The 26,780-nt window shown below is 49.9% G+C and overlaps 4 protein-coding genes and 2 non-coding genes across 6 annotated transcripts; 5 read left to right on the top strand and 1 right to left on the bottom strand.

The window, feature by feature from the left end:
* The first annotated feature begins 63 nt into the window (after positions 1-63).
* Positions 64-2,483, top strand: RPL12 (ribosomal protein L12). Its single transcript, XM_042830564.1, has 7 exons — positions 64-170; positions 256-329; positions 446-544; positions 1,059-1,140; positions 1,587-1,673; positions 2,191-2,303; positions 2,394-2,483. The coding sequence occupies exons 1-7, from the start codon at positions 134-136 to the stop codon at positions 2,397-2,399; spliced, it is 498 nt and encodes a 165-aa protein (XP_042686498.1). The 5' UTR covers positions 64-133; the 3' UTR covers positions 2,400-2,483.
* LOC122166942 lies at positions 821-948 on the top strand. The gene has a single exon (XR_006170913.1). It is a non-coding gene; the product is annotated as a small nucleolar RNA SNORA65 (small nucleolar RNA).
* LOC122166941 lies at positions 1,307-1,438 on the top strand. Its single transcript, XR_006170912.1, has one exon. It is a non-coding gene; the product is annotated as a small nucleolar RNA SNORA65 (small nucleolar RNA).
* STPG3 (sperm-tail PG-rich repeat containing 3) lies at positions 2,483-6,745 on the bottom strand. The gene is made up of 4 exons (XM_042830565.1): positions 6,646-6,745; positions 6,453-6,529; positions 5,376-5,481; positions 2,483-3,329 (listed from the first exon to the last, which is right to left on the bottom strand). Exons 1-4 carry the CDS (start codon positions 6,647-6,649, stop codon positions 3,199-3,201), a joined length of 318 nt encoding a protein of 105 aa, XP_042686499.1. The 5' UTR covers positions 6,650-6,745; the 3' UTR covers positions 2,483-3,198.
* Positions 6,746-7,385: 640 nt separating this feature from the next.
* On the top strand, positions 7,386-14,489 carry ZMYND19 (zinc finger MYND-type containing 19). The gene is made up of 6 exons (XM_042830979.1): positions 7,386-7,472; positions 7,627-7,686; positions 8,522-8,628; positions 11,665-11,805; positions 12,545-12,725; positions 13,802-14,489. The coding sequence occupies exons 1-6, from the start codon at positions 7,422-7,424 to the stop codon at positions 13,943-13,945; spliced, it is 684 nt and encodes a 227-aa protein (XP_042686913.1). The 5' UTR covers positions 7,386-7,421; the 3' UTR covers positions 13,946-14,489.
* Positions 14,490-17,279: 2,790 nt separating this feature from the next.
* Positions 17,280-26,251, top strand: DPH7 (diphthamide biosynthesis 7). Its single transcript, XM_042830904.1, has 9 exons — positions 17,280-17,432; positions 17,604-17,740; positions 18,553-18,640; positions 19,372-19,466; positions 20,784-20,950; positions 21,424-21,496; positions 22,236-22,301; positions 22,500-22,672; positions 24,187-26,251. Exons 1-9 carry the CDS (start codon positions 17,295-17,297, stop codon positions 24,807-24,809), a joined length of 1,560 nt encoding a protein of 519 aa, XP_042686838.1. The 5' UTR covers positions 17,280-17,294; the 3' UTR covers positions 24,810-26,251.
* Positions 26,252-26,780: the final 529 nt, after the last annotated feature.

A 26,780-nucleotide genomic window follows, 5' to 3' on the forward strand; every position in this document is an offset into this window, starting at 1 on the left:
AAGGGGCGGATCCCAAGCTCTCGCGAGATCTCGGTGCCAATATATATCTCCCGCGCAGCGCCTACTGCCTTTCCACCACCGGCTAGGCCGCGGTTTTTGGGATCCGCCGTCATCCGCGCCGCCCGCCGCCGCCATGCCGCCCAAGTTCGATCCGACCGAGGTGAAAGTCGGTACGTGTTGGGCTGGGGGGACGGCGGGGCGCTGGGGGAGCGGGGATGGCGGTGTGGAGTTGACTGAGCTTTGCTGTGTCCGTAGTGTATCTGCGCTGCACCGGCGGGGAGGTCGGCGCCACTTCCGCCCTGGCCCCCAAGATCGGACCGCTCGGGTTGGTACGTGGGGCTGCGGGGTCGGGCGAGGGGTGCGGGGCTGGTTCCGGTGCGGTGCGTGGCTCTTTGCCTTCATTCATGTGAAGTTTTTCTGATTGTAATACGTGGGTTGTTCTCAGTCTCCCAAAAAGGTCGGTGATGACATCGCCAAGGCTACGGGGGACTGGAAGGGGCTGAGGATCACGGTGAAGCTCACCATCCAGAACAGGCAAGCGCAGGTACTGAATGCCACGAGGGATCGCGCTGTGGTGCAAGCGCTGGGCGCAGCAGGCGCTGCTTGCCGCAACCACAGTAGCCAATCCCGGCAGGGTCGACTCAGCCCTTCATCCTTCCGAGGTGGATAAAATGAGTGCCACACTTGGTGTGGGGTCTTCTGGGAAGACCTGGGTAGGAAGTGCCCGATTGTTCTGAGTGCAGTGTGTGTGAAGTGTGGGGCTGGAAAACAAGGGGGCATGGGGGTCTGAACGAAGCCCTTCGGAGCCGGTCTGCAGCCACCTGCCACTATACCTGCCTTGAATTCAGTGGCTAGTATATTCCAGTGGTGAGCTGAGAGCAGCCCCAGCCCAGGAAGCAGTGCTCGTCTGGCTGTGGGGAGTCCTGTGCCGAAAGGCTGGGAACAAAGTCCTGTGCTTCAGGAGGAGGCATGTAATGTGGAACAGAAAACTAAGTCCAGGCTTTGTGTTATCTGCATGCTTGGGTGGTGTGGAAAAGAATGAATCTCTTCTTATTTAGATAGAAGTGGTTCCTTCTGCCTCTGCTCTGATTATCAAAGCTCTGAAGGAGCCCCCCCGTGACAGGAAGAAGCAGAAAAACAGTAAGTTTTGTTCCACCTTTGGTTCTCAATGTCATTTAGTACTGAAAAAGAACATGTACCTCATGGCTGCTTAGCATAAACTGGCAGGGGGCTTCTGGGGCAGCAGGATTTCCTGAAGTGTAGCACACAGACAGTGCATACATCTTCAAAGTGAGCCGAACAGCCACCCGCCACTGTACCTGTCTTGTAATGCAGTGACTTGTATAGTCCAGAGGTGAGCTGAGAGAAAATGCCAACCTAGGAAACAGAGTTATTCTTTTTCTTGTGGGTAGCTCTGTGCCGAAGGCTGGGAACAGCAGCACTGATCACAGCCCCAGTGTAGCTGTAACCTCACTGCTTTCTGTGTGATCTGAGTGCCAGAAATGGCATTTTTCTGTTGGAGCATGGGGAGCTGGAAGTGCACTGTGCTTCAGTGAGCTTACTGGTGCTGTTGTTTTGCTTCACAGTAAAGCACAGTGGCAGTGTCAGCTTTGATGAGATAGTGAACATCGCTCGGCAGATGAGGCACAGATCTCTGGCTCGAGAGCTGTCTGGTAAGTACTGACCTTAAGGGGTGGGACTGAGTCTTGCTGTGTGATCTGAGTGGCTCAGGCTCTTGGCTGATCCTTGGGACAATCTAATAACTGGTGTGGTGAAGTTCCTACAGCTTGTATGTGCTGACACTGAGCAGGTGGCTGTAGCAACACACGAACAACCTGGTGCTGCCAGGAGCCAGCATCTCACTGCCTGGCAGTGCCAGCTGCAAGGTCTGAGTGCATGGTAGGGCTTAACTCAGGGATCCTGACCTGCCTGTAGTACCTACTGTCATAATATGGGGCTGAGTAGCACCCTAGGCACTGAGCGTGTAGCAGACACAGTGCTTTCTGGAGCTTTCTGTGAGCAGTACCCTCTAGCTGGCTTAGGCTGTGTGCTGCCCCTTCTAAACCAGGTGGCTGCAGCCTGCAGACCACCAGATAGCTGGCATGGGAGGGCTGAGGCATTTAGGAATTGGGCTATATAATGGTTCTTCAGGTTTTTTTTCTGTGCTAAAGCTGTGTTTTCCAACTGCAGGGACAATTAAGGAGATTCTTGGAACTGCTCAGTCTGTGGGCTGCAGCATTGATGGCAGGCACCCACATGATATCATTGATGACATCAATAGTGGTGCAATTGAGTGCCCAGCTGTAAGTATCCATCTCTAACTGAAACTGCTGTAATTAAACTATTTACTAAAGGGCTCTCTACTAATGAGCTGTATTTTCTTTTCTCAACAGAGCTAAGTGTGGAAGAGGAGTTGCCATATGAAGGTTCTTACATCTTCTGTAACACCTTAAATACTTAATAAAACACCAGGCTGTCTGTAAGCAGTGTCACTGATTTATTTTTTTGTCCTTGTCCAGTTCTGTGTAAGTGGGCTCTGCCTGCCCTGTGCAGAAGTACCAAGGTGATGGTTCCTATCCAGATGTTCAAGATGAAGGATTCTCATGATGATTGCTTGCAGTGATGCAGAGCTTAGAGAAGTATGTGCATGTCCCATGTGCAGAGGGCAAACACCTCTGACTTCTGTGGAGAGCTTTCTGTGAGCTCTTGTCAATGCCAGATGTGCACACGGCTCTTACTGCCCTTCACTGGGGTAAGTGCTTCTGTAGGAGGTCAGCTTCCCCAGGTCAGTACAGCCGGGGCTGCTGTGGTGTCCCAGCAGCTGCCAAGGCTTGGAAATAACTGGGCTGCCTGCCTCTGGGAGGAGCTGCATGTGCTTTGATGGCACTGATAGAAATAAAATGCTGGATAGGGCTGTATGTCTAGGTCTGTCCTCAAGTCTGCAGCATTTGTACCTGACGGGATGGAGCTTGGCCCTGTTTGCCCAGCTGTGGGAACATCTGGCTTAGGTGGCAGTGTGGGTTTCTCTGGTATAGGTTCTTTGCTCAGGCTTTTCTCATGCCTGCAGTCAGAGGAGATGGGGGTTTTCTGGTGACTAGAAAAAATACAGACGACTCAGATTGAGGTGAACTCCTGTGCATCTTTCATTACTTGAAGGGGAGCAAGTCCTGATTTAGGGGTGGGATTCTGTAGTCTGGCTCAGAGCGTTGCAAAGGGTCCGGTTTCGTGTCTCTTTGGCCTCCTGACTCCTTGGATGGTGATGCTGGGGGAGCTGGGTAAGCAAGCTTGATAGCCCATGTCTACATCATATGCTCCAGGTCCTGGTGTCTCTGAAATAAAAAAAAAAAAAGCAGTTTGTGTTGGTAGTGTTGGTACTTCCCTTTGGGTGCTGTAAAAATCAAGTGCCACCTTAGCAGGCTGCTCCAAACCATCTGATGAAGTGTTAAGAACCTCTTCCAAACTCGGCTACAACAACATAACCAACCTCTAATGAAGAGGTGCTTTGTGTTTTAGGTTTGATGCATGTTATACGAGACAGGGTTTGATGCTTGGTGCTCACACCTGAAAGCAATGTGCAGCTGTTAACTGAGGTACTGCTGCAGGATGTGGGTAAAAGCGATGTTCTTGAAGTTCCTGGGAAGCATTGTTCTATCTCCAGCAGGGACTGGGCTCTCCTTTGGGGTGGCACAGCACCAAGGATGCTGTGTGATCTCTCAGGCTGCACAAAACTGAAGTGGAATAATCCTGGTGATAAGAATGCTTTAGCTGACACTGGTGTTGCTAAGCCTGGCTAACAATGGTGTTGTGAGTGCAGTTCACTGCAACCCCACCAGCACCCTGGGGTGGGGAGGAGCCTTTTCAATGTACAGCTAGTTTTCTGAAGGGAAAGGGAATGAAATTCTTCCCGAGATCCTGAACACTGTGGGGCTTGGTCTCAGAAAAGATTTTTGGAAGGTGTGCTTTCCTCCTCTACAAATGCAGTGATGGTACTCAATGAGTTGATTTTTTTTAATTGTCTTTTCACTTCAGCAAGCAACACAGTTATCCAGCACTTACAGCACAAGAGAGACTTTCTGGATGGAGCTCTTCTACAGCAAACAGGACTGTATATGGTGGTATGTATTGTAAATGTGGGAAATGGTGGCAAACTGGTGCATCTGGCAATGAATGTAGAGGATACCTGAGCTGGGCTGCTCAAAATCACCAAATGGGGCTCTGACTGTTTACCAGGATCTGAGTCCTTTGGGAAAAAGCCAGAGCGGCAGGAGGGAGCTGGCTGTGCTGGGGCATCGGCTGCAGCTGCATCGTCCTCCTGGTGCTGAGTGACTTGGAGTCTCTGCATAATGGAGGAAAAGTCAGGCCCCCAAATAAATCCCAGCCCAAGCTCAGTGTGAGAAAATGTGGTGGCAGCTACTGTGCTGTGTGTGCTGAGCTGTGGCTGTTGGTTGCTGGAGTAGTGCAAGCAGCATCAATTCCCGCTATGCAAAGCACCACACAATTCCTAAGTAGCCGTTGTTTGAGGCTACTTAGATGCAGAGCAATGTGGAGAAATGAAATCTTTGTAACTGCTCCAGCTTAAGCCAGAAGTGTGGCTTTTGGCTACAGTGCCTGAGTGCACAGCAGTCATGCACTAGGAATGCATCCCATACTGCTTGTGAAGCATAAAATGTACATAACGTTAGCATGGGGAAATCACCTGTTTGCACATGATTTGACATCAGGCTGCTGCTGTGATAAGGCCTTGTGCCTGTTCTGCTTCTGTGTTGCTGTGCCCAGTGGGGAAATGGGTGAAGCTTCCCAAGGGTGGACCTTGGGCAGGCTGAGGGAGCTGGGCTTGTTCAGCCTGGAGAAAAGAAGGCTGGAGGGTGACCTCAGTGCAGCCTTTCAGTATCTAAAGGGAGCCTACAAACAGGAGGGGAATCAACTCTTTGAAAGGGGAGATAACAGCAGGACAAGGGGAAATGGTTTGAAGTTTGAAGGAGGGAAGATTGAGGTTGGATGTCGGGGGAAGTTCTTTAGAGAGAGAGTGGTGAGGTGCTGGAACAGCTGCCCAGAAAGGCTGTGATGCCCCGTCCATCCCTGGAGGTGTTCAAGGCCAGGTTGGATGGGGCCCTGGGCAGCCTGGGCTGCTCTGAAATGTGGAGGTTGGTGGCCCTGCGTGTGGCAGGGGGTTGGAGCTTCGTGATCCTTGAGGTCCCTTCCAACCCTGGCCATTCTGTGACCTTTTCCACCTAAGATGTTCAAATAGCAGCAGTGCTGTAATTTTACGCTGGGCTCAGGGGCAGAAGTGGAATGTACAGCAGCAATGAGGGAGCTGCCAGGATTTCTGGATGAAGGCTGGGCTGTGTGGGAGGGCAGGAGGGATTTGGGCTGACCGATGTGTTTGCGGTTTCTGAGAATATCCAGGCTGGTCCGCTGCTGCCTGATGAAATGTGGGTACATCGCTCCGGTGAGCTGAGGGCTGCAGATAGTACATGTGGGCTGCAGTGAAATGGAGAAAGGCAGAACACAAAATTAGCTTCTGTCACTTCAAATAGCAGCAGCAGACATCAGCTTTTATCACACATTCCAACTCTGACTATCAGTCTGCAAGACCTCGTGCAGCCTCGTCAGCAGCTGCGGGAGCTCCCCTGCTTTCTGCTTCCCTTTGCTCCCTCTTCAGCTGTTTGTAGGGCCTTTCTCTGAGACAATGAGAGAATCAGGGAATAAAGCTGAATAAAACAAGACTGTCATCCCAGGCACTTGTTATTTTTAATTCTCTAGCTTGGAGGTTCCAAGCAAGGATGCATGGCCTTGGTGCTTTGTCAAGTGAGGTTTGCTTTTGATCCAGCACATTCCCCACCTCTCCAAGAACACAACAACAAAATCCTGGTTTGGTGTAAGGAAAAATGTCTCCATGTGGCCCCAGACTGCAGTGGGGACTGGAATGCTGGTGAGACCTCCTGGGCCCTGGGGAAGCTCCAGTGGCCAGGCTGGCTGTGTGCTCAGTGGTCAGCTGGTTCCTTCCAGCTGAGCTTTGCTGCAATCCCACCACCAAGCTGCACTAATGCTGGCGTTGCTGACAGTGAAGGCAGTCTGGTGGAGGTGAGCAGCACATCTTTCAGAAGCAATTTTAGTTTTAAGAGCTTTAAAGTGATTGCTAACCTCGGCATTAGCAGAGCCCCCGCTGGGGTGAGCTTGGAAGCACCCTGCGTTGCGCAGCATCCTTGCATGCGTGCGCTGTGGGCTCTCCCCACTTGACAGTGCATGAAATAATGGGGGAAGAAAAAAAATGTATTTTGCATAAGGGCAACTATCCTGGGGTCAAGATATGACCTTTCCCATGCTGCCTTAGGACAGCTCCAGCAGGAGCCCCGCAGCTCTGGGAAGCTGCCGATCTGGTCCCCCTCTGCCAGAAATTTTTTCCCACCCAGCATCCTAGAAGGGAACTGACGCAGCCAGTATCGACCTACATCAGCTCCGTGTTTGAACTCCATCCTCCTCTCTGCGCTCGGCCACCACGGTTTCTTTCCGCTGCAGCGTGCCGCATCTGCACGAGGAAGGACGGAAGTGGCACAGAGGGGGGGCCGAGCGCTTCCCAGGACGCGGCTGTGCCGTGCCGCGCTCAAGGAGGCGACCGCGCGGGCACCGCCGTCCGCCATTTACCCATGTTTCCGATTTGGACAACGCCTTCACGGCCGAACACGCGGAGTTTGACGGCAGCAGCACCGGCCCTTCGGCGCCGGGTCTCCGTCGGAGCACGGCGGTACGGAACGACGCCGAAGCGCGCGGAGCGGCGCCGGGACAGCGCGTCAGGAGCGCCTGCGCGGCGCGGAAGCGGAGGGGCGGCGGAGAGCGCTCCCGGAACGCAGCAGCCCGGAGCTGCGCGAGTCCGTTTGTCCGTCCGCTCCAGTTCCTATAGAACCCCTGGACATCCCGCCCCGGTGTGGGACCGGGCCGCTGCCAGGCCTTCGAGGCTGGCGCTGCGCCCCCACCCCGGCCACGTTACGGTTTATTGATGGCTACGCGTGTAACGCAGCGCCCCGCCAGGCTCAGGCCCGCTCCCACGCCGCCCCGCCCCCTCCCCGCCCGCCAGTGCAGGCGGCACAAAGCTTCCCGCGAACGTGACGTCACCGCCCGCTCCTCCCTCCCCCCGCCCCCTCCCGCGCCCGAACCCGCGCCCGCGCGCGCCCCCTTCCACCTTCCTCCCGCCCTCCTTTCCCACGTGACTCCGCGCCGCGCCGCCCTGCCATTGGCCGCGCCGGCGGCGTAGTAAGAGCGACGCGGCGAGGGCGCGGGCCGCCATTGGCCGGCGGGCGGCGGGTGGGAGGTGGTGCGGCGCCCCGCCCCCCTCCCCGGGTGTGCGCGAGGCGGCGGCGCGTGGCAGCGGCTCCCGCTCGCGGGCTCCGAGGCGCTGAGCGCGGGCCCGGCGCGGCCCGGCCATGACGGACTTCAAGCTGGGCATCGTGCGGCTCGGCCGCGTGGCCGGCAAGGTGCGGGCTCCAGGGGAGCGGACGGACCGACGGACGGAGGGAGGGGGGGCGCGGCCGGGAGCCGCGGGCCGGGCTCGGCCGCACGGAGCGGGCGGCGGGCGGAGCGCGGGACGGCGGGCGCGGGGCGGCGGCTGAGCGCGGTGCTGTGTTGCAGACCAAATACACGCTGATCGACGAGCAGGACATCCCGCTGGTGGAGAGCTTCTCCTTCGAGGTGAGCGCCGCGCGGCCCCCCGGGACCGAACCCCTCGGGAGCCGCTCCTCCCCCCTCCTGGGCCCGCGGCCCCGCGCCCCGTCCCCGCACCCCGCCCCACCCGGAGCGCTCCGGAGCTCCGTCCTTCCACGCGGCCGTCCCCGCGCCGCGCTGCCGGCCTGCCGCCCCTGCGCGCTGCCGGCCGGGAACGGCGCTCCCCCTGTCGGAGCGGGGAAACTTGAGAGGTGTTCCCTCCGCACGTGGGTGCGGAAACGTCCCCTGAGCGGAGTCGCACCCCGAGGTTTGCTGTTACCGCCCGCGCACCTGGGGCTGGGAAGGCCGAGGGATGCCCGGGCTGTGCTGCGCGCGGAGCTCCCGGCGCCGCGTTGTTCCCTCCGCGCGGCCCTGCTGACAATAGTGAGGGCCCACGTGCAGCGCCGCGTCCTACGAGGAGAGGAGGGGGCTGTGGGAGTGGGGCCGGGGCGGTGCAGGGGCCTTCGGTACTTCCACTGTGGGGTGAGAGGAGATCTGGGTCAGATGGGGAGGAAACTCTTCTGTCAGAGGGCCGTGAGGCCCCACCGCCATTGCCCAGAGCTGCGGGTGCCCGTCCCCGGCTGCCCAAGGCCATGGATGGGCCCTAAGCAAACTGACCCGGGGGGGGTGTGGGGTCCCTCCCAACCCAAGATGCAGCAGTAGAGGCTCAGTCGCGCTGGAGATTTGAACCATGATTCCATGTCAATTCAGCGTCCTGCGGACATGTGGGAAGGGCTGCCTGCCTTTACCACTGCTGTCCCATTGCAGCTCACACTCTGCTGCTCAGCACCCGTTGTTCTTACAGTTTTCCCCTTCTCTCCAGGCTCGCATGGAGGTGGATGCTGATGGAAATGGTGCTAAAATATTTGCTTATGCTTTTGACAAAAACCGTGGAAGGGGATCTGGCCGCCTGCTGCACGAGCTGCTCTGGTGGGTATCCCATGGAGCCCAGGGCTGCTGCTGCTGCCCACAGCATTTGGGGCCTCTCAGGGAGTCCCAGCCTCAGCCAGAGCCCAGCACAGCAGTGCTGCTGTGTCCTGGCCTGGGTCTGTTTTGCACTGTGCCTCGAAATAGCTGAGGCTCCAATAACTTTATTTGCACGGAAAGTAGTGACAGGTGAGTATTGTGTTGCTTAAATCTGAGAAATACAACTGAAACTTCACTTGGGGCTTCTGTCCTGTGATGAGCAGGTAAGTGAGAAGTGGCAGAGTGTGGATAGAACATCTGATAGCCTGAAACTTCAGGGATTTTGCTTGGCTTTCTGGAGTGCTGCCTGAAGGGTGTGCTGCTGTTTCCTATACTGTTGTGTCTGCTCCCCACAGGCAGGGAGCATTGCCTGAAATTCTTTGTAGCTGCCATTAGGACTCAGAGCCCAGTGTGCATGGTTGCCAGCAACCTGTTGTTAGAGGCACTTTGCAAATGTGTTTTTCATGGATTTGTAGGAAAGATGGGATATGCTGAAGAGAATCGTTATTTATTTTTAAAAGTCTTTAAGAAATTAAACATGCATTCTGTTCAGTCCAATAAACTGTAATGAGAAGTCACAGTGCCTAAGATCTCACTGTACTTTCTTCATTGCTTGAAGTTACTTGTTCTCCCCCAGCTCAGAGCCTGGATGAGAGGAGGGAGTCAGGAAAAGCTCCAGGCACTATTACTATTATTTTCAATCTGCTCATTAAATATGGATTTTAACCTGCTTCTGTTATTGTTTAATCTCACAGTACACAACTTTGGAAGTGAGTCACAAGTTGGCTGCGCCGCACGCTGTGAGTCGGGCTGTCAGCCCCTGCTCACTGTGCACCTCACAGCAGGACCTGCAGTGCTTGCATTGCTCCGGTGTGCACAGGGCTTTGCGCACAGCTCAGCCATTGCCTCTCTCGTTAGCTGGACTTCTTAGGAAACAAATCTAACGTTCAGTTGGGTAACTCAAATCGTGTGAGTTCACCGTATGCTGGTGTCAAACCCCCGAGGTTCTGTGTGATGGGGATTTTTGGAGGCTGTGAGCTGTCCTGAATGCAGATCTGCATGTCTGGAGATGCAGTCAGGTTCTTTGGGAAGCACTCAGCATTTCTACTGTTTTGTAAAGTTGGTTTGATCCCTCTGAAGGCATGATTTGCTGTGGTCTTAAATTACGTGCTACCACGAGGCTGCTTTGTTTGCCTTGCTGCCTGAGTCTCCTTGTATCTCAGGGAAGCCTCTTGGCTGCAGGTGCTGTGTAGTGCTGGCCCCGCTGTCAGCACACCGTTCTGCTCTCCTTGTGCTGCAGCTGTTCTGAAAAGAAACCTGCAGTGTGTTGAGCTGAAGGTCCTTCCCCCTCTGGCAGCAGGGAGCACTGCGGGGGCCCTGTAAGGGAGATGAGTGGCAGCACCCATCACAGCTGTGTTTCCTGCATGAAAGAAAAGCAGAGAGCTTGGGTTAGTGCATGTGGAGGAGTGCAGGAGTTCCACCCGTCCTTCTGTGTGTCCCCTTCTTCCCCAGAATCTCACTGAAGGAATAAACCTGATGCTGTGCTTCTGGTTTAGCATACAGTGTTGGATGCTTCTGCAGTAAGGCTGATAGATGTTTTTTTGCTTGAGTTAAGCAGGAATCATTGTTCATGCAGTGAGGGCCTTAAAGCTGGTGGCTGCCGAAGCTGCAGCGGTGATGGGATCCTTTTCCCACTCCCCCCAAAACCCTCCTGCCAATGTGTGCAGCAACCTGCAGTGCCACATGGGAGCTGCAGCCTGAATCATAACACACTTCTGCAGTGCTCCTTCAGGAGGAGCTTCCTGCAGCCTTTGGCTCAAGTGGCTCCGGGATGCCCTGCACCAGGATGTGCCCCTGGGTATTATGGGATGCAGGAGGTACAGCTGCAGTGGAGCTTATTGGGGTCATGGGTGCAGATAGAGGCTTTGTAGAGGGGGGGTAGGATGTGGCTTATTGATGCCCCTAACAAGCTCTCGGAATCCTCTTGTTCCCTAACTTCAGCCTTTCTTTAAACTCCCATTATCTGTTTCAGAAAAGTTTCTTGGTCAATCTCCCTCCTTCTCTCCTCTCCTGTTTGCTCTTAATTTGCACCTCTGTTTCTTCCTCCCAGATCCCACATCCATATCAATCTCATCTCCCTTGTTGGCACTTTGTCCTGGTCTCGGTCTAATGAACCTTAATTCCTTCCCTCTTGGTATCTGATCAATGGCTGCCTTCATCTGTATGCATGTATGTATGCATGTATGTATCCATGTAGCTCCATGGTTCTCACTTCCAGCCTTCAGGGTTCCCCATTTCACTTGTCAGACCCTCCTGCAGTGTTCAACAACTCCCAAAGCAGCTTTCCCTCCATCAGGGCCTTTCAGCAGACTGTTTTCCATAGCTTGTTTTTGGTTTCTTTTCTTCTCTAAATCAAGGCTGGCATGAGTTAATATGCAGCTGTCCTGCTTTGGGTTCAAGCAGTGTTCAGTAATTTCTCTTAGTCAATTGTGCAGGCATTGCAGGCTGTCTCTTATTCACAATTAGTCAAAAACATTCGCCTCTTTGGTGGTGAAACCCCTGTCCTGTTGCTTAAGAGACGTCCTCAGTAAATGAGAAACTGACTCACGCCAGTGCCGAACTTGAACATAAGCGTGTCTGATAGAAACTCTTACTAAAATAATAAAACAATATTAGCTCCTTTCAAGCTATAATATTAATAATTACATGGGTGCTGTTGCTGAAACTGGAATGATGGTTTCTGGAAGTTTCTCTGCAATATTCTTGCAATTAAAATATACTAGGATTGTCTTCTGAGTCAACTAATTTATAATGGAAATGAGCTTCTGAAACAGATCTCTGTCTTCTGGGAGCTGATACAGCTGAAATATTCACTGCAGCCTGAGTTGTATCATCTCTGTTTCAACGGCAGCAGGCTGGGAGGCCTTTGGGTTCAGTGCAGAGTTGGGGCTGTGGAGCGTCGCTCGTTGCTGAGCTCTGAGCTGGTTTTGTTTCCTGCAGGGAGAGGCACCGTGGAGGGATCGCCCCGGGATTCCAGGTGGTACATCTGAATTCAGTGACCGTGGACAACCGCCTCGACAATCTGCGCCTCGTCCCGTGGGGGTGGAAACCCAAAGCTGAAGATCTCTCCAGTAAACAAAGGTGTGTTGATATTTGGCAGGGAGATGCCATTGAATAATTCTTGTCAACATCTTCAGTTGTTTCACCTCTTCTGTTCAGTGGTGTCCATCTTGGCTGAGCCTGTTTGTTTGACTTTGGGCTGTTTATGCATCACTGTTTCAGATTGCCCATCTGAGAAAGACCAGAGTCAGTGCTGACGGTGCTATGGAGGGTTGGTCTTTCCCCGTGGCAGTACGTAGAGGTTCTGCTCTGCCAGATGTCACCACAGTAAAGCAGTAAACCTGCGTTCCCTTCTGCTTGAACGGTGGCATTTGGGGGCAGAGTTCAGCCTGCAGTTCTTGCATGCTTGTAGTTCTCATCCTCAGGCACTGAAGTTCTGACACGGTCTGCAAAAGCCGGGGGCTGCACAATGCTTACATCTGGAATGATGTATTTAGGTTAAAAACGAGTTCCTGGGAACAGCTTCTGTGGGTGTTCACTGCAGGTAGTGGGAACTTCCTACACGCCACGTTGCGCTGATGTTACTCAAAGTGCATCAGATCCTTACATCAGGTTGGACTTGTTTCACCTGTGATGGGGGAGGGCAGGAAGGTTCATTTTTTGTGAGGGACCCATAGGCTTCATTCTTTTGCATTTACACCGGAGTAACCCTAAAAGGATGCTGTATGTGAGAAATGTATGTAGTCTGAGGTGTAGCAGGTTCAATGCAATGGTAACCTTACCTGCCTTTTTTAACGAATGTGCACTTGCTTTTTTAAAGGGAACAAAGTCTGTATTGGCTGGCAATCCAACAGCTCCCTACAGACCCTATAGAAGAGCAGTTTCCTGTACTGAATGTAACACGATACTACAACGCTAACGGGGATGTTGTGGAGGAGGAAGAGAACTCATGCACATACTATGAATGTCATTACCCCCCATGCACAATGATTGAAAAGCAGGTGTGTTGGAAAGAGCTGGAAGGAAACAGATGATGACTTGGGCTGCTCCTGTAGGGGAGGGGAAAGGTTGTTCCTGAAACTAGCAAGTTTTGCAGGCTGCATTCAGTTGCTAAAGGCAGAAATTCTCTTTGAATTGGGTGTTCTTCATCATGGATTTTTTCTGATGTGATTCACGCTCTTTAGACTTCTTTGGAAGTGTTTATCAGGGCTTCATAGAGGAAGGATGTAGATTTTAATTGACATTTTGAGAGAACATTGTGTTGAATTGGGACGAGAAGTGACCTAACTGTATGCTGGGAGGAGAGTAATGGCTGCAGTGTGCATAAAAAGACAGGTGGAAGCATTCCAGCTCTCCAGTGACCCAGAATGTGAAGGAGCTATGTGAGGCTTCTTTAGCAGATATGGAGAAAGCGTTTTGAGGCTTTGAAAGTAGTGGAGTAAAAAAGATTACGTGCTTGTCCTTTCATGTGAAGAGAGTGGACTTGCATGGTGCTTATTCAGCGCTGAACCAACAGGAAAGCTAGCTGTGGCTCTTTGCTGTAGGCAGATGAAGGCAGATATAGAATGGTGCATCTGAGGGCTGCATCTCCATCAGACCAATGTCTTTATCTAAGAATAAGGGCTTTTCTTTTGTGATAATAAATGCTGAACAGGCTAAAATCATCTAGTGCTCCGTTTTGGTCTTTTTGAGGAGCAAGTAAAGAAGTTTAAAAACCATCTTAATTTGAAAAAGGGTGAGCTTTACCTTCTGCTTGGGTCTGCACCTGAGAGCTTTCTGGATAACTGTCCAGCAGCGACAGCGTGTGCAGCCCTGCTGGCTATGTCTGTATCAAAGATGTTTGCACAACAGCAGCAGTATGAGAACACGTGTAAAGCTGTCAGAATTCAGTCTACTGAGCCCTGCAGGAACAATTGCAAAATCAAACAAATGCTGTCGCTCCGAGTCGTTGTGGTATTCTGCCGCTGGTGCTGGGATGTGCCGAGAGGCAGGAGCGAGAGGCGGGTTGTGAACCTCGCTGGGAACGGCAGAGGTCTCGTGCTGGACAGGCTTGCTAACGCCGCCTTCTTTCTCCTAGCTACGTGAATTCAACATCTGCGGCCGCTGCCAGGTGGCCAGGTACTGCGGGTCGCAGTGCCAGCAGAAGGACTGGCCTGCGCACAAGAAGCACTGTCGGGAGAAGAAAAGGACCTTCCAGCAGGAGCTCGGACCCGAGCGATGACCGGGCGGCACAGGCCTCTCAGCAGCAGGATTCCTTCTCAAAGGCATTGGACTCTTGCTTTTGCACAGTAATGACAGACTGCTTATTGAAGCCAGAGGCACTGAAGAAGAAAAACCCTGTGATGCTTGAGCAGAACAGCTGACTGGACGAAGCCGGCTCTGACTGGTGCTGTGGAAAGGGATTGGGTCTACCCTTCCAGTATTATATTCTCAAGCAAAAAGACTACTGTGGAGGCTCCAGGCAGGAAGCTTCTCATTATTTATATGTTAATACGTTTGTAAACTCATGTACAGTTTTTGTTAGAAATTCTTGATAGGACTCATTACCTGTAATGTGCAGATGAAAACACATTGTTGGCCTCAAAGTTTAAAAAAAAACAAAAAAAGTCATGTAGCAAAAGCTTTTCCTCCCATGTGGCTAGAAGTGTCTGTGGCTGTGCCAAGGCCAGGAGGCTCTGACATCAGCACTTGCTCTGGAGAACTCTGCATGGAAGTTATATTTAAAAAGAAAAAAAAAAGGCAAACACAGTAAAGGTTGGAATGAATCATTGTGTGCTCTCTAGTTTTCTGCTGTTCCTGCCGGGTGCTTTCAGAGCACAGTCACACGAGGGTGTTGGACGTGCATACCCAGTAGGAGCTGGGACAGAGTGTGGGACCACATGGGATTACTGTGAGCAGGCAGGCTGTGGTGCTGCTTCCTTCAGAGCACTGCTGGAGTCCGTGTGTTAAGCAAGCAGTGCTTTTGGAAAGCTGAGCTGGCTTTCTTGTCTCAGAGCCCTTGTACAGAAGTAGCTGTAGGGAAGCTCAGGTAAGCAGCTGCCTGGGGGTGCGGTTGCCATCGTGGCTTCCCTGGGAGCACAGCAAATACTGTGATGTGCAGATATGTCTAACTGACCTAATATTTGGTGATTGAGTTATTTATTTAAAGAAAAAGTGTCAAACCAAGAATCAGGTTTTTTTATTTAGTAATAAGGATTTGACGTGCAGAGTGTGTGCCTGCTTTTTTTCTTTTCAGGTGTTTCCTCATGTATAACTTGAAAGTTTTTTTCTTTCTCACTTTTGCCTTAAAGGTGTATCGCTGAGTTTCCTGAAGAACTACCTGATTTAGTACCAGGTGTTAGTCTTGCTTCGCAGCTAAAAAATGTGAGTTGTTAAATTCTGAAAGCAGAGCCTTTCTCTGAATGCTTTTTGAAATAGATTTTTTTTTTTTTTTTTTTAACATGAAAACTGTCAAATTCATTTTTGAATCGGAATTCACTTTGCCACTTCTTGTTGGAATGTTGGTCTTGCTTGTACTCAATCTGTCAGACAACAGCCTGCTGTGGACGCCAATATTATATTATGTTTCTAATATCTGCTCGGTTAGTTCTTAATTATTACTGCTTGGGTGGGTTTTTGTTCTTCAGGCATCATGGTGAATAACAACTTGTGAAGCTTCCTGATGGAAGCACATCTTGAAGGCACAACTCATGGTTATACCTCAGCTTTTCTGTTCAGGCTGCCTGAAATGCTCTTAGGCACAAAGGTTTAGCAGGACCTGTTCAAACTTCCCTTATTATTTTTTTTTAAGGAAACAATTAATTGCTTTAAATGAATTGTAAGTTTTTTAATATAAAATGGAATGTAAGGAATACATATATTTTTTTTTTACCCAAGGCAATAATCTGAGAAGGGCAGAAATATTGACTCCTTCTTGCCCTTCTAAAGGGCTGGTGTTGCTCCTGCCGGTTCTCAATTGTACAACCACTAATTGTGATTAGCAAAGTACAGTGTTAGAGCATTTGAACTCTTCTGCAGCACTGAGCAGAGAAAGTGGTTGTGGCTCATCTGTAGGAGAAATAGACTGCAAATGAGGTTCTGATGAGGAGGCAAAGGGCAGATATCTCCTGAGCAGCAGATAAAGGACAGGTGAAATGCTAAAGGGAACAAAAATAGGATGGATGGGTGCCTGGGGTGCTGAATGGGATGGGAAAGGTGACCACTGGGTTAGGAGATCTGTTACAAGTCTCTTCATCAATTAATGATGAAGTAAGACAGCTACTAATCTTAGTGTGCAGCTGTTGACTCCAGACCCTTCATGCCTGAGGAGAGAAGTGGCTATGAGGACCCCAGTGTCTTTGAGTGATGATGCCTGCCAGGTTGCTGGAGGATCTGATGGTTGCAGTGTTTGGGAGCAGAAGGCAGTGGCCCAGGCCCATGCAGTCCTCCTACCTTGCCCTTGTCATGGGCTGTGTTGCTGTCATATGGCTGTTCCCTGCTGGATGCACACGGTGGGGGGAGGGGAGGATAATAGAAAGGAAAATGGAATTTGAGGAATGCTCAAATCATAAAACTCAGACAAGTGATTTTAAAACCCATGAGGAGCAGAGAGACTGCCAGAGTCAGCAGACACAATGTGCAGTGAAGGGAAGATCTGATGGGGAGATAAGGCCCCAGCAGGCAGAACCGAGTGAATCCTCTACATCTGTTCACTGTGAGGGCTGGGGAGTTCACACAGCAATGCTTCCATATACAGAGCTGTCTAAAGTGCTTTCAGGAGTGATTAAAGTTCAGAACCGAGCGGCAGCAATGGAGTGCCAGGCCCAGACAGTCCCACCTACTGCTCTGAGGGAGCTGGCAAGGGAATGAGCAGGGCCAGCAGCTGGGATGTACAACTTCTCTGTGGAACCAGCATGAAAACTGCTTTTGAAACGAGTTCTGGGGCAGATGTGGCAGAACGCAGCCAGGTACATGCAGTGCTTCCCATTAGCAAACGTGGGGATGCGACAATGCAGCATCAAGGGCTGAATGCTGGAGAGGAATCAGCATGTTTTGTGTAGGGAAGTGCCAGTGACTGTACCAGGGTTGGCAATGGCATCAACAGGCTGAGGGGACGTGGCTTGGGATTGCACCACGTCACCGACGGCCACCTTGGCTCACAGTAAAGGCAAATAGCTGCTGTGGGACAGCAGGAGGGTCACGGAGCTGGGAAAGGGAGAACTAAAGAGAGGTATGAAAATGGCTAAAACATTAATAATTATGAAGAAATAGCGAATGGAGAACGCAGCAACAGCCAGTGAGGTTATTCAGGGTAACGATAATGACGATAAAGGCTGCGTGAAGAACTGCGGGAGGGGCGGGAGGCGCAGGGAGGGATCGTCGCGCTCAGCGCGGAGGGAGCCGAGGGCCGCGCGCGGGCCCGGCAGAGGAAGACGGGAGCGCAGCGGCTCCGCGCCGTGCACGGCCCGGCCTGCCGCCGCCCCGCCCCGCTGACAGGAAGCGGCCGGAGCCTCCGCCTCTCCCCGCCCCGCCCCGGCGCGGAGCTGCGGGCAGCCGGGGGCCGCCCCGCGCGGTTATGAGCGCGGTCTGAAATGGCGGCCCCGTGCCGGACGCGGACGCTGCAGGTGGTGGACACGGAGTTCAGCGCCGACGCGGTGGAGTGGTGCCCGGTGGAGGGCTGGCACAGCATCCTGGCCTGCGGCACGTACCACCTCCGCCCGCCCGCCGCGGTGAGGCCGCCTCGCGCCGCCCTGGGCTCTTCCCTCCCCTCGGGTCCTCGCGGGTTCCTCCGGCGGAGCGGCGGTGACCCGTCGTGAGGAACGGCCCCCCGCGATGCCCGCGGGCGGGGGGTGGCCGGAGCGCCGCTAAACGAGGGCTTTTCTTCTTGATCTCTGCTGCAGACTGACTGCAGAGGGAGCCACCAGGCCTGCGACAGGACGGGACGCCTCTACCTGTACCACTACAACGAGGAGCAGCCCTGCATCCCGCTGACTGAGATCCAAAGGATCGATACCGCTGCCGTCCTGGACATCAAATGGTAACGCTGGGCTGGGGGGACTGGAGAACTCGCCGGGTTCTGCTGCTCCTCGGTGCCTTCTGCCATTGGTAGGGCTGACTGCTTGCAGCTAAATTGTCCCCGACTTCTCGGAGGGAAGCATCCACCAGTGAGCAAATTGTGCTCGTTTCTGCATTGCGTTCTCCTGCGTGCTTATGAGCAGCTGGGCAGTGACTGCAGACCTCGTTTGTTTATCATACAATCGTTTTTGTTGGAAGGGACCTTAAAGGCCATCAGGTCCCACTCCCTGCATTGCACAGGGACACCCACAGCTCCAGCAGTGCTCAGAGCCCCAACAGCCTGAACTTGGTTGTCTGCAGGGATGGGGCACCACCAGCTCTCTGTGCAACCTGTGCAGTGCCTCACTGCCGTTATTGTAAAAACCTTTTCCCTTATGTCCAGTCAAAATCTCCCCTCTTTTAGTTGGAAACCATTTCCCCTTGTGTCCCTGCTATAGAGTCTGTCCCCTCCCTTCTCACAGACCTTTAGATAGTGGCATGCAGCTCTCAGCTCTGCCTTCAATTGTCTGGGCTGCACAGCCCCAGCTCTCAGCCTGTCTTCACAGGAAAGTGTTCCATCTCTTTATATCATAATATGTCATAGATTCCCCTAATGTATAATATTTTACCTTTGGTGCAGGTTTATGGGAACAAGAAGACTCTTAGATTTTCTTCATGAGATTTTTTTAATCAAGTGCCCTTTCCTTCTGCACCCTACAATAAAAGCTATTGCTTTTCTCCTTAAACTCAAAACAGTTATACATTCAAGATTTTTTTAACTGCTGGATCTTTCAGGTGCCACATTCCAGTTGCAGAACATCCCATGGTTGGCATTGCAAACTCGATGGGTGCTGTGGAGTTCTGCCACCTGACTGGCAGTGAGGTGGGTGGCTGTAACACCTGCCAATGTTGAAGTTATTCTCACCACATTCTAGCTTTATTTGCAATGCTTAGAGACTCTGCAGGGAAGGAGTATGGTTTCCATGGCTTCCTCAGCGTACTTAGCTGTTATTTTTTTTTTTTTTTAACATTTGTTTTGTCTTCTGTTAATGTTCCTTATAAATTCCACAAACTTGCTTATGGCACTGGAAAGACTGGCTGGGCCCTGTATACCTGCAGGGTGTGGGAGGTGAAAGATGTGGGGGAGCAGCAGCAAGCTTTGTGAACTTAGAGAATAAGTATGCAGTTATTGGTAAGAACAGCAGAAGGTGCAAAGTTGGTGAAAGTAGGAAAGAGTTTTGGAGAGGGGTTTCTTTCAGTTGGTGAGAAGAGTCTGATGGAGAGAGCTGTTCCTTCAGTGCAAAAAAGGGAAAACCCAACTGGACAATGAGGGAATTCAGCAGTCAGGTCTTCAGTTCTGCACTTCATTGCTCTCTGAGGGAAAGAAAACTTTAAGGGGGGTTGGTGGGAGATGGGAAGCAGAGTGGTGGGGATGCTGTCTGTGCATAAAGTTTGTCTTCTGCTAGTACTGAACAACTGTAAGTTGCTGTGGGATTTCTCATCTCTTCTTGACATGGGTCTCTAATATGTCTGTCTCTGAAAACCACCACAGATGTAAGCAGTACACGTTGTCTACCTTGTGCCTTCTTACCTCATTTATTTTCTTTCCAGTAGAAGAACAGCTGCATGTTGGAGCCATGCTTCAGGGTCGATCTCGGTGCGCAGCGCCTGGCCTTGTCCTTAGACTGGTCCACAGGACGTGAGCAGTGGTGAGGATGGGAGATAAAGACTGTTGCTGAGGTCGCTGTGTGTGTGACAATTTCAGGCTGAGGCTTTTGATGAAGGAAGCTGGTGGCTTTGTTTGCGAGGTAGCTGAAGATTTCCTTGATCCCAGCTGTCTCCCTTGGCCTTCTCTGAAAGTTACTGTTTTCAGAGAGAGGTAACAAAGGAACAACTGCTGTGGTCACTGTAGCAAGAGCAGAGCCTGATCCAACAGCAAACCTGAGGCTGTGCCGTAGGGAATGATGGCAGGTGAACCAGGACGTTTCTCTTTGCTTAAGACTGCAGTTTTTTCCATCTGTTCACAAAACAGCTGAAATTCTAATGTGAAGGTCTGTTTAAGAACTGATAGTAAGAAAATTTCAGACAGTTTCATGAGAATCAGTAGAGAGTTGGTTTGGAAGTGGCTCATACATTCGATTTCAGGAATAGCATAATTGAATTCCAGAACATGAATTAGCTGTCCCCAGGAAGAGGTCAGGTGTAGGTTTTCTATAAGTGTAAAACAGAGTGATACCTTCAGTGTGAGACTGGAAAGTGGAAGGGCTCAGGGGCAGTACTGCACTTTGTGTTGCAGGGCAGGTAATCAGTTGCTTTTCCTAATTTAAAGCTTTTTCTGTGCATATGTTTTCTGTTGTTTAATGAATAAGCAGAACTTCTAGTTCTACTTTCTTCTCTATGTTTCTTCTTGTTTCTGCCCTTCAAGGTAAAAATGATGATTGCCATGATGAAAGGTTGCTTTGAAGCACACCACTGTTTTCTATTCAGAGACAGATAACCCCTCCTAGAAGCTGAATGTCTGCCTTTGCATCTCGTAGAACTGTCAGTGCAGGGCTGGGGGGTGACCAGGGATCTCTTGTGTGGGAATCTGGGAGATTTGGTATGGTTTAGTAGCTGGCATATGATGCAGAACTGGAAAGAAGCCCTGAGACACCAAAATCACTACCTACAGTTGCAGCTGAGCTGTTGGAAGGTAACTAGTTCATGATGGGGGATTGATATCAGGCCCATGAGAAGTCAAGCATTGAGGGGAAAGAAAGACCTGGTTTTGTTTCAGTCAAATGAATGTGAGCAGAGGGCTTCCTCTGTGAGATCAGGGTGTAGGCATCACTAGTATGGATGGGTTTAAGCTGAAAATAATTGTATAAATGCTTGCATTCCTCCACTGCACTGTCAGTTTCTCTTGATGCTCACTTGAATCAGATATATATGGTGCCATCTCTAGCTTGGCGGCTAATTTGTACTTGGTGATTACTTAGAACACGAGTTTCAGAAATTTCTGATGTTTTCTCTGTGTTCCAATGCAGTGGATGTCCTTTGAGAGTGATCAGCAGTGATTCAGAGGGGAAGCTGAATCTGTTCTCCATAGATGAATCTGCACCTTCTGTGCACGTCCTGAACCAGTGGGAGGCTCACAAGTTTGAGGCCTGGATTGCTGCTTTTAATTACTGGAACATTGATATTGTGTATTCAGGTCTGTAAGTACTGGGGATTTATTTGGGGGTGCTGGGGGTGGCTCACTTTGTTTAGGAGAGTTTGTTCCTTGAGATTTTACTTTGCAGAGCTGGGTGTGCTGCTTCCCATCACATATCTTGTAAGAGCTGGGGCTCTCTGCTAGGGGAAAGTGATGGGGGTTAACTAGGAGAAACCATATCTTTTAAACTGTGCTTGGGCTGGCTCCTGGCAAAAAAGTTGGTGATCCCTTGGGGCATGCAAGGGTTACAGATAGAAGCAAAAAGGTCAGAACTCTTGAAGCTAAATTTTTTCAATGAGCAAATTGTTATTGCACGTGTCTTGTGTGGCGAGGAGTAATGTGAGCCTCCAGAGAGGTTTGCTATGTCTGTTCAATGCTCTGATATCCCAGGTGAAAAGCAGTAGCTCTGCTTCAGTGTCTCGCAGTGATCTTTTGAGGGCTGTTCAGGAAAGCTGTGTTCTGTCTTTGTGCAGGAGGAGATGACAGCCTGCTGAAAGGCTGGGACACCAGATGCAATCCAGAGGCTCCAGTGTTCACCAGCAGGAGGTAAGCAAGCAGTGCCAGCAGCTGGAGCCCACAGCTGTTGTATCCCTTCCCAGGCTGCTGTGTTCAGAGATGAGCAATGAGTGGAGTTTTGTTTCTGCCTCGTTTGGGAAATTGAGAGAGAAAATATATCTCTTTCCATCAGGCTTTTCACCAGGATGGCTCCAGGTTGAAACTTTCTTCTCCATGTCCTTCAAAACAAGCAACTGCTCGCTTTTTTGAGATTTTTCCATGTGTTAAATGTGGGTGTATTGTTGTGGAAGTTTTTTTTTAGAAAATGTTTAATTCCCCACTCATTTCAAGTAATGTTTTTTCCTATTTTTTCTGATGGTATAAGGTATCTGTGGAATATGATTAAAGCAACATGTACAGCTTTCCAGTGAAACTTCATACGTAGCCTTAAAATGCTCGTGATCGCTGTTGCTATAGAAATATTAATGTTGAGAATAAAATCTTCTGGGAATTGAGTTGTTTTGCTGAAATGCTGATGGGCTCTGGACAGTTTATGGTCCAAGTATTACTAGAAATTGTTAATGCAAAGGTAATGTGTGATTAGAAGTTTATTTTCTAGAAAGGCAGTTGGATTGCGTGGCTGCAACAGAGCGTGGGCTGACATTTGAGTTCACCCTCCTCTGCTTTCCTGAAACATCTTGGTGCAGAAAGCCCAAAGCCTTGAAATTCAAGGAAGAACCCCATTTCAAATAGTGTGTCATATTTTCTGTCGTTTGTTGCTCTTTTGCAGACATTCGATGGGTGTTTGCAGCATTCAGTGCAGTCCCCACAGGGAGAACCTTCTGGCTACTGGCAGGTAAATCCCTTCTAGCTGCCCTTCCCTACTGTGCTCATCCTCTCTGTTATCTTAAATGTGCTGCTGCTTCTCAAGGCGTGGTCTCTAGGAATGCACTGTGGGGAAGGTGATGTGGCATTTCCTCATTTTCTTCTGAACTTGCTGCACTTGAATCACGTTTGCTGCTTGTCAGCATATCGATTTGTGATACATCTCCAGCTATGATGAGCACGTGCTGCTGTGGGACACCAGGAACATGAAGCAGCCGCTGGCAGACACCCATGTTGAAGGTGGAGTCTGGAGGTTGAAATGGCACCCAACCTGTGATTTTGTGCTGTTAGCAGCCTGCATGCAGAGTGGATTCAAGATCCTTGACTGCCGTGGAAGCATGGGTGAGTGTTCAGTGGAACAGAGATGCTCTCACACTGCTCTGCTGTTCATGTTTCCTATCTCCAAGTTAAAGGGGAAGCTCCTGCTCTGAGCTTGCTAGAAAGGTTCAGATGTTGTTTATAGCCTTAGACATTTATTTCAACTTTAATTAACTCTTCCAGCTTTCCCAGACTGATCCTCAGCATTGGCATGGTAGCTTGTGCCAAGGCACTGCCATTAATCGTACATAAATCTCTTGTAACTTCTCTTAATGGGGAGAAGCCTGTTTATCTTGATATAAAAGCATTACCTTTGATCTGGTTTGTGTTCATCTTGATGGTTCAGAGAAGTTAGGTGAGTATCAATTGATGTTTTGCTGTCAGCAGGAGTTACTAACCTGCTGGAGTGGCTGAGGTTGGAAGGGACCTCTGGAGAGCACCTCGTCCCACCCCCTGTTTGAGCAAGGACACGTTGCACAGTGCCACATCTAGGCAGGTTTTGAGTATCTCCAGAGAAGGGGCGTGCACAGCCTCCCTGGCAGCCTGTTCCTGTGCTCTGTCACTCATGCAGTAAAGAGATTTTTCCACACATTCAGAGGGAACTTCATGCATTTTGGTTTGTGCCCATTGCCTGTCCTGTCATTGGGACCACCACTGAAAAGTCTGTCCCCATGCATTCAGTCTCCTCCTTAAGATATTTGTGCACATTCATAAGATCCCCTTTCGGCCTTCTCCAGGCTATCAGGCACAGCTCTCAGCTCTTACTTCTAAGTGATGCTGCAGTCCCTCCTTCATCCCTGTAGCTCTCTGCAGGGCTCTCCAGCACTGCTATGTCTCTCTTGTATTGGAGAGCCCAGAACTAAATGCAGTGTGTGAATGGGTTACTGCCTCAGAAAGGAAATGCTGTGCAGTCTGGTTTATCTAGAATAGCGTGAGCAAACCTTCCATGTGAATCAGAAGATATTTACATGTTCATAAAGCTGTTTGCATTTACGTTACAAATATAGCATGCATAAAATGGTTGTGTTGCTGAGTTTCTCCAGACCTTGGGCAAATCAACAGCTCGTGAAATGAGGATCTCATTTCTTCTGTGTAGGGAAGGGAGGAACTTGATAGCATTTAATAGCAGAGTGAGATGCTGAAAGTCCATGGGAAAGGCACATCTGCAATTTATTAATAACCAGAACCTGGTCTGGCAGCCTTAGCAGTTGTATTTCTGGCTCATTTGAGATCACTGTGTGATCTGTCTTCAGCCTATTTATACATTTTGAATAATGAAGCTCTTAAACCTCATGCACATAAATCCCTTTGCTGTCTGCTCGCTGAACTGGGGAAAATCAAAGCTGGGAGGTGGCTGAAGAAATGTCAGAAGAGCCAGGGTACTTTGTTCCTCCTCAATGCTTAACTGTTGTAGAGAAGGCGTTAACCAGTACAGTGGATAGGCAGCTCTTGTTGTATGGTCAGTACTGAAATGGTCTGTAAGCAACAAACTGTGTCACAGCTTGCTTTCTGCTCATGTCATTGTTTGCTTTTTAAAGCGGAAAACACAGAGGAATGTGTCATCCTGTCATCCTATGTCTTGCACAATTCTCTGGCCTACGGGGCTGACTGGTCAAGGCTGTGTCCGAGGGATTCCTTGGCTGCACTACAGGACTCTGGTGCTGCGTGCCAGCCTTCGGAGCAGCCTGTGCCACAGTCAGAGGAAGGAGAGGAGAGACTGAATTTGCAGGTCCGAAACTTGAAGATAATTTATGAGTCTCCTACCGCTACTTTTGATGTGGTATTGGATGAGGACAGTGAAGGCCCTGCCTTGCAGCTCAAAGCAGAGGAGGGTCCTAAGTTGTCTGGGGATCCTGAGCTGGGTAGGAAACCTGATTTAAAGGAGGGGGCAGGGTTGGGTGGGGGCGCCGACCGAGGGGGCAGTCCTGAGTCAGCCAGCACCTCTGACTTGGGAGTTAAGAGATCCAATGGAATTGGCCTCCATGGAAGTTGTGATTCAGTCAGGTCTTCAGACGGCCCCAAAGCAACGAGCATTGTAGCAACTTGTTCTTTCTATGATAATATCCTACATGTGTGGAAGTGGGAAATGAACCTGGCTATCGCCTCCGAGAGCGCCAGTACTAAATCCCCTCCTGAAAGGACAGCTGAAAGTTGGCACTGACAGGTCCCGAGGTAAAGGGGTAGGAAAGCTTCTGTACTGACATTAGCATCTAAGCTAACACCCTCTTTTTTCGTTTTTTTTTACAATTCATATTGTTGAGTTTGTGAATCTTCAAAAGCCAATAATGATGGAATAATTTCCTGATGGTTTTAATTTCAGCACTGAGGAAAGCCTTTGCTTTGAGAAATGTAGTCAAGCACAAACACATTTAGTTTTCCCTTAGTGTACTAATTCAGAGTAGGACAGCCTTCCTTTCAGAGGCTTCTTGTTTGTGCAGTATATTTGAATCCCTCAGAGCTGGTTTGCATTTGTCTGACTGATCTGTTAAGCCTATTTTCCTCCTTCCAAAACAAACCAGACTTGTCTGTGCTACTACATGTAGGCAAACACAGTGTGATGAGAGGTTTTCATGGATTTCTCAGAAAAAAGCCCATGAGTAGAGGCTTAGCTGTGTATGTAGCTTGTGTGATCTGTAAACTGGAATGTACTTTGAGAAGACAATCAAAGACAGTCCAGATGCTGGCAGTGCAGTGCTTACTGTGATCTTTAATAAGAGAATTTCTTTCCAAGAAAGAAATCCAGACTGACTGAAAGGACAGAGAGTGGTTCAGCAATAGGAGGCTTCATTCTGAGCAGGGCATTTCTTGTAAGGGTTGTGGTGAGCCTGCACTCAGACTCATCACCTGGATGCAATCTCATTTTGTTGCTCTCCAAGCTAAGCACAAATTGGTTTAGTAGAAACTGTGTAGTGAGCTCTGCTTACATCTTAGTGCCACACAAAACCCATCCTGCCCCTTCCCACACTCTGGGTATCCAGCTCATCTTTTCTGTTCTCCACAGTGAGACTTACATGTAGATCTGAAGTCCAGATCTTACAGGGTTTTTTGTTTGTTTTTTTAAGGTGAACAGCTTTAAGAACAAAACCTCCAAAAATATAGGCAGTGTTTCCTAGCATCCTTTAAGATCAGAATAAATAAATTACAGAAACCAAAATTTGAACAACGTTGCCCTAACTACCTCCAGGAATGGCTGCTTCATTAGCTTTCTGTTTTTCACTGTGAAATATCAGCAAAACACCGTTTCTGGAACACTTTCTCTCTGTTCTTAATTACCTTTCTAGAAAGAAAACAAAACAAAGCAGCTTAAACTAGGTAAGGAACTTCTAGCTTGCATGGTTTGTTTTTGAGAGTCCTGAAGAATTAGTTGCCTGGAGGCAAAGAAACACCAGCAACAAGCATCTGTAACAGTGCTGCATCTGAAGCGAGGTACAGCAGATACGAATCTCACTGCTTTGAAATTCCTTTTTCAAAGTTGAATGTGTATTTAAAAACAAAAACCTTCTTGAGCGCTGTTACATTCATACTGGTAATGTGAACAAGAGCTTTTGTTGAAAAAAATCACCATATTTTTGGATGTTTCTAAATAAAAATCAATACAAGTGATTGATCTTCCCCGGTTATTTGATTTTATTCGAGGTCCTTTGCATATTGGTTGCAGTTTACCATCACTAAACAAAAGCCTGTGTTGTGTTACAACCTGTACTGATCCGAGACAGAGTGATGTGCTGTGTTATGAGCAGTAGGGACACGCGTTCTTTGCTGCTCTGCTGTTTTCTCCCTTCTCTAGAGGTTTTTGCTATGTGCCTTATTGTAGAAAGAGGTCCTGCAAAACACCACTGCTCCCACCATGAAAATTATCTGCTTACTCTTCCTGCCTCCCATCACTGCCAGTTAGTTCACCTGAAGAGCTTCAGCCTTGTCATGGACCAGCCCAGTTTATGTGTTTGGTCTCCCAAAGGCTGGGCAGACAAGTCCTGGGGTTTACTTGGCTACCAGAGGCAAACACATCTCCAACAGCTTTTTTTGACTGTAGCTATTTCTACTTTGAACGGTTGCACACAGCTGTAAGTGTTGCTTGTATGTATTTCATTTGATGAATAGTAAGACACCACTTTTCCAGGAAGACAAAAAT

The sequence above is a fragment of the Centrocercus urophasianus genome, unplaced genomic scaffold (genome assembly GCF_019232065.1).
Source record: "Centrocercus urophasianus isolate 14NV4802_14NV808 unplaced genomic scaffold, USGS_Curo_1.0 seq_34, whole genome shotgun sequence".
In the NCBI taxonomy this organism is placed as follows: Eukaryota; Metazoa; Chordata; class Aves; order Galliformes; family Phasianidae; genus Centrocercus; species Centrocercus urophasianus.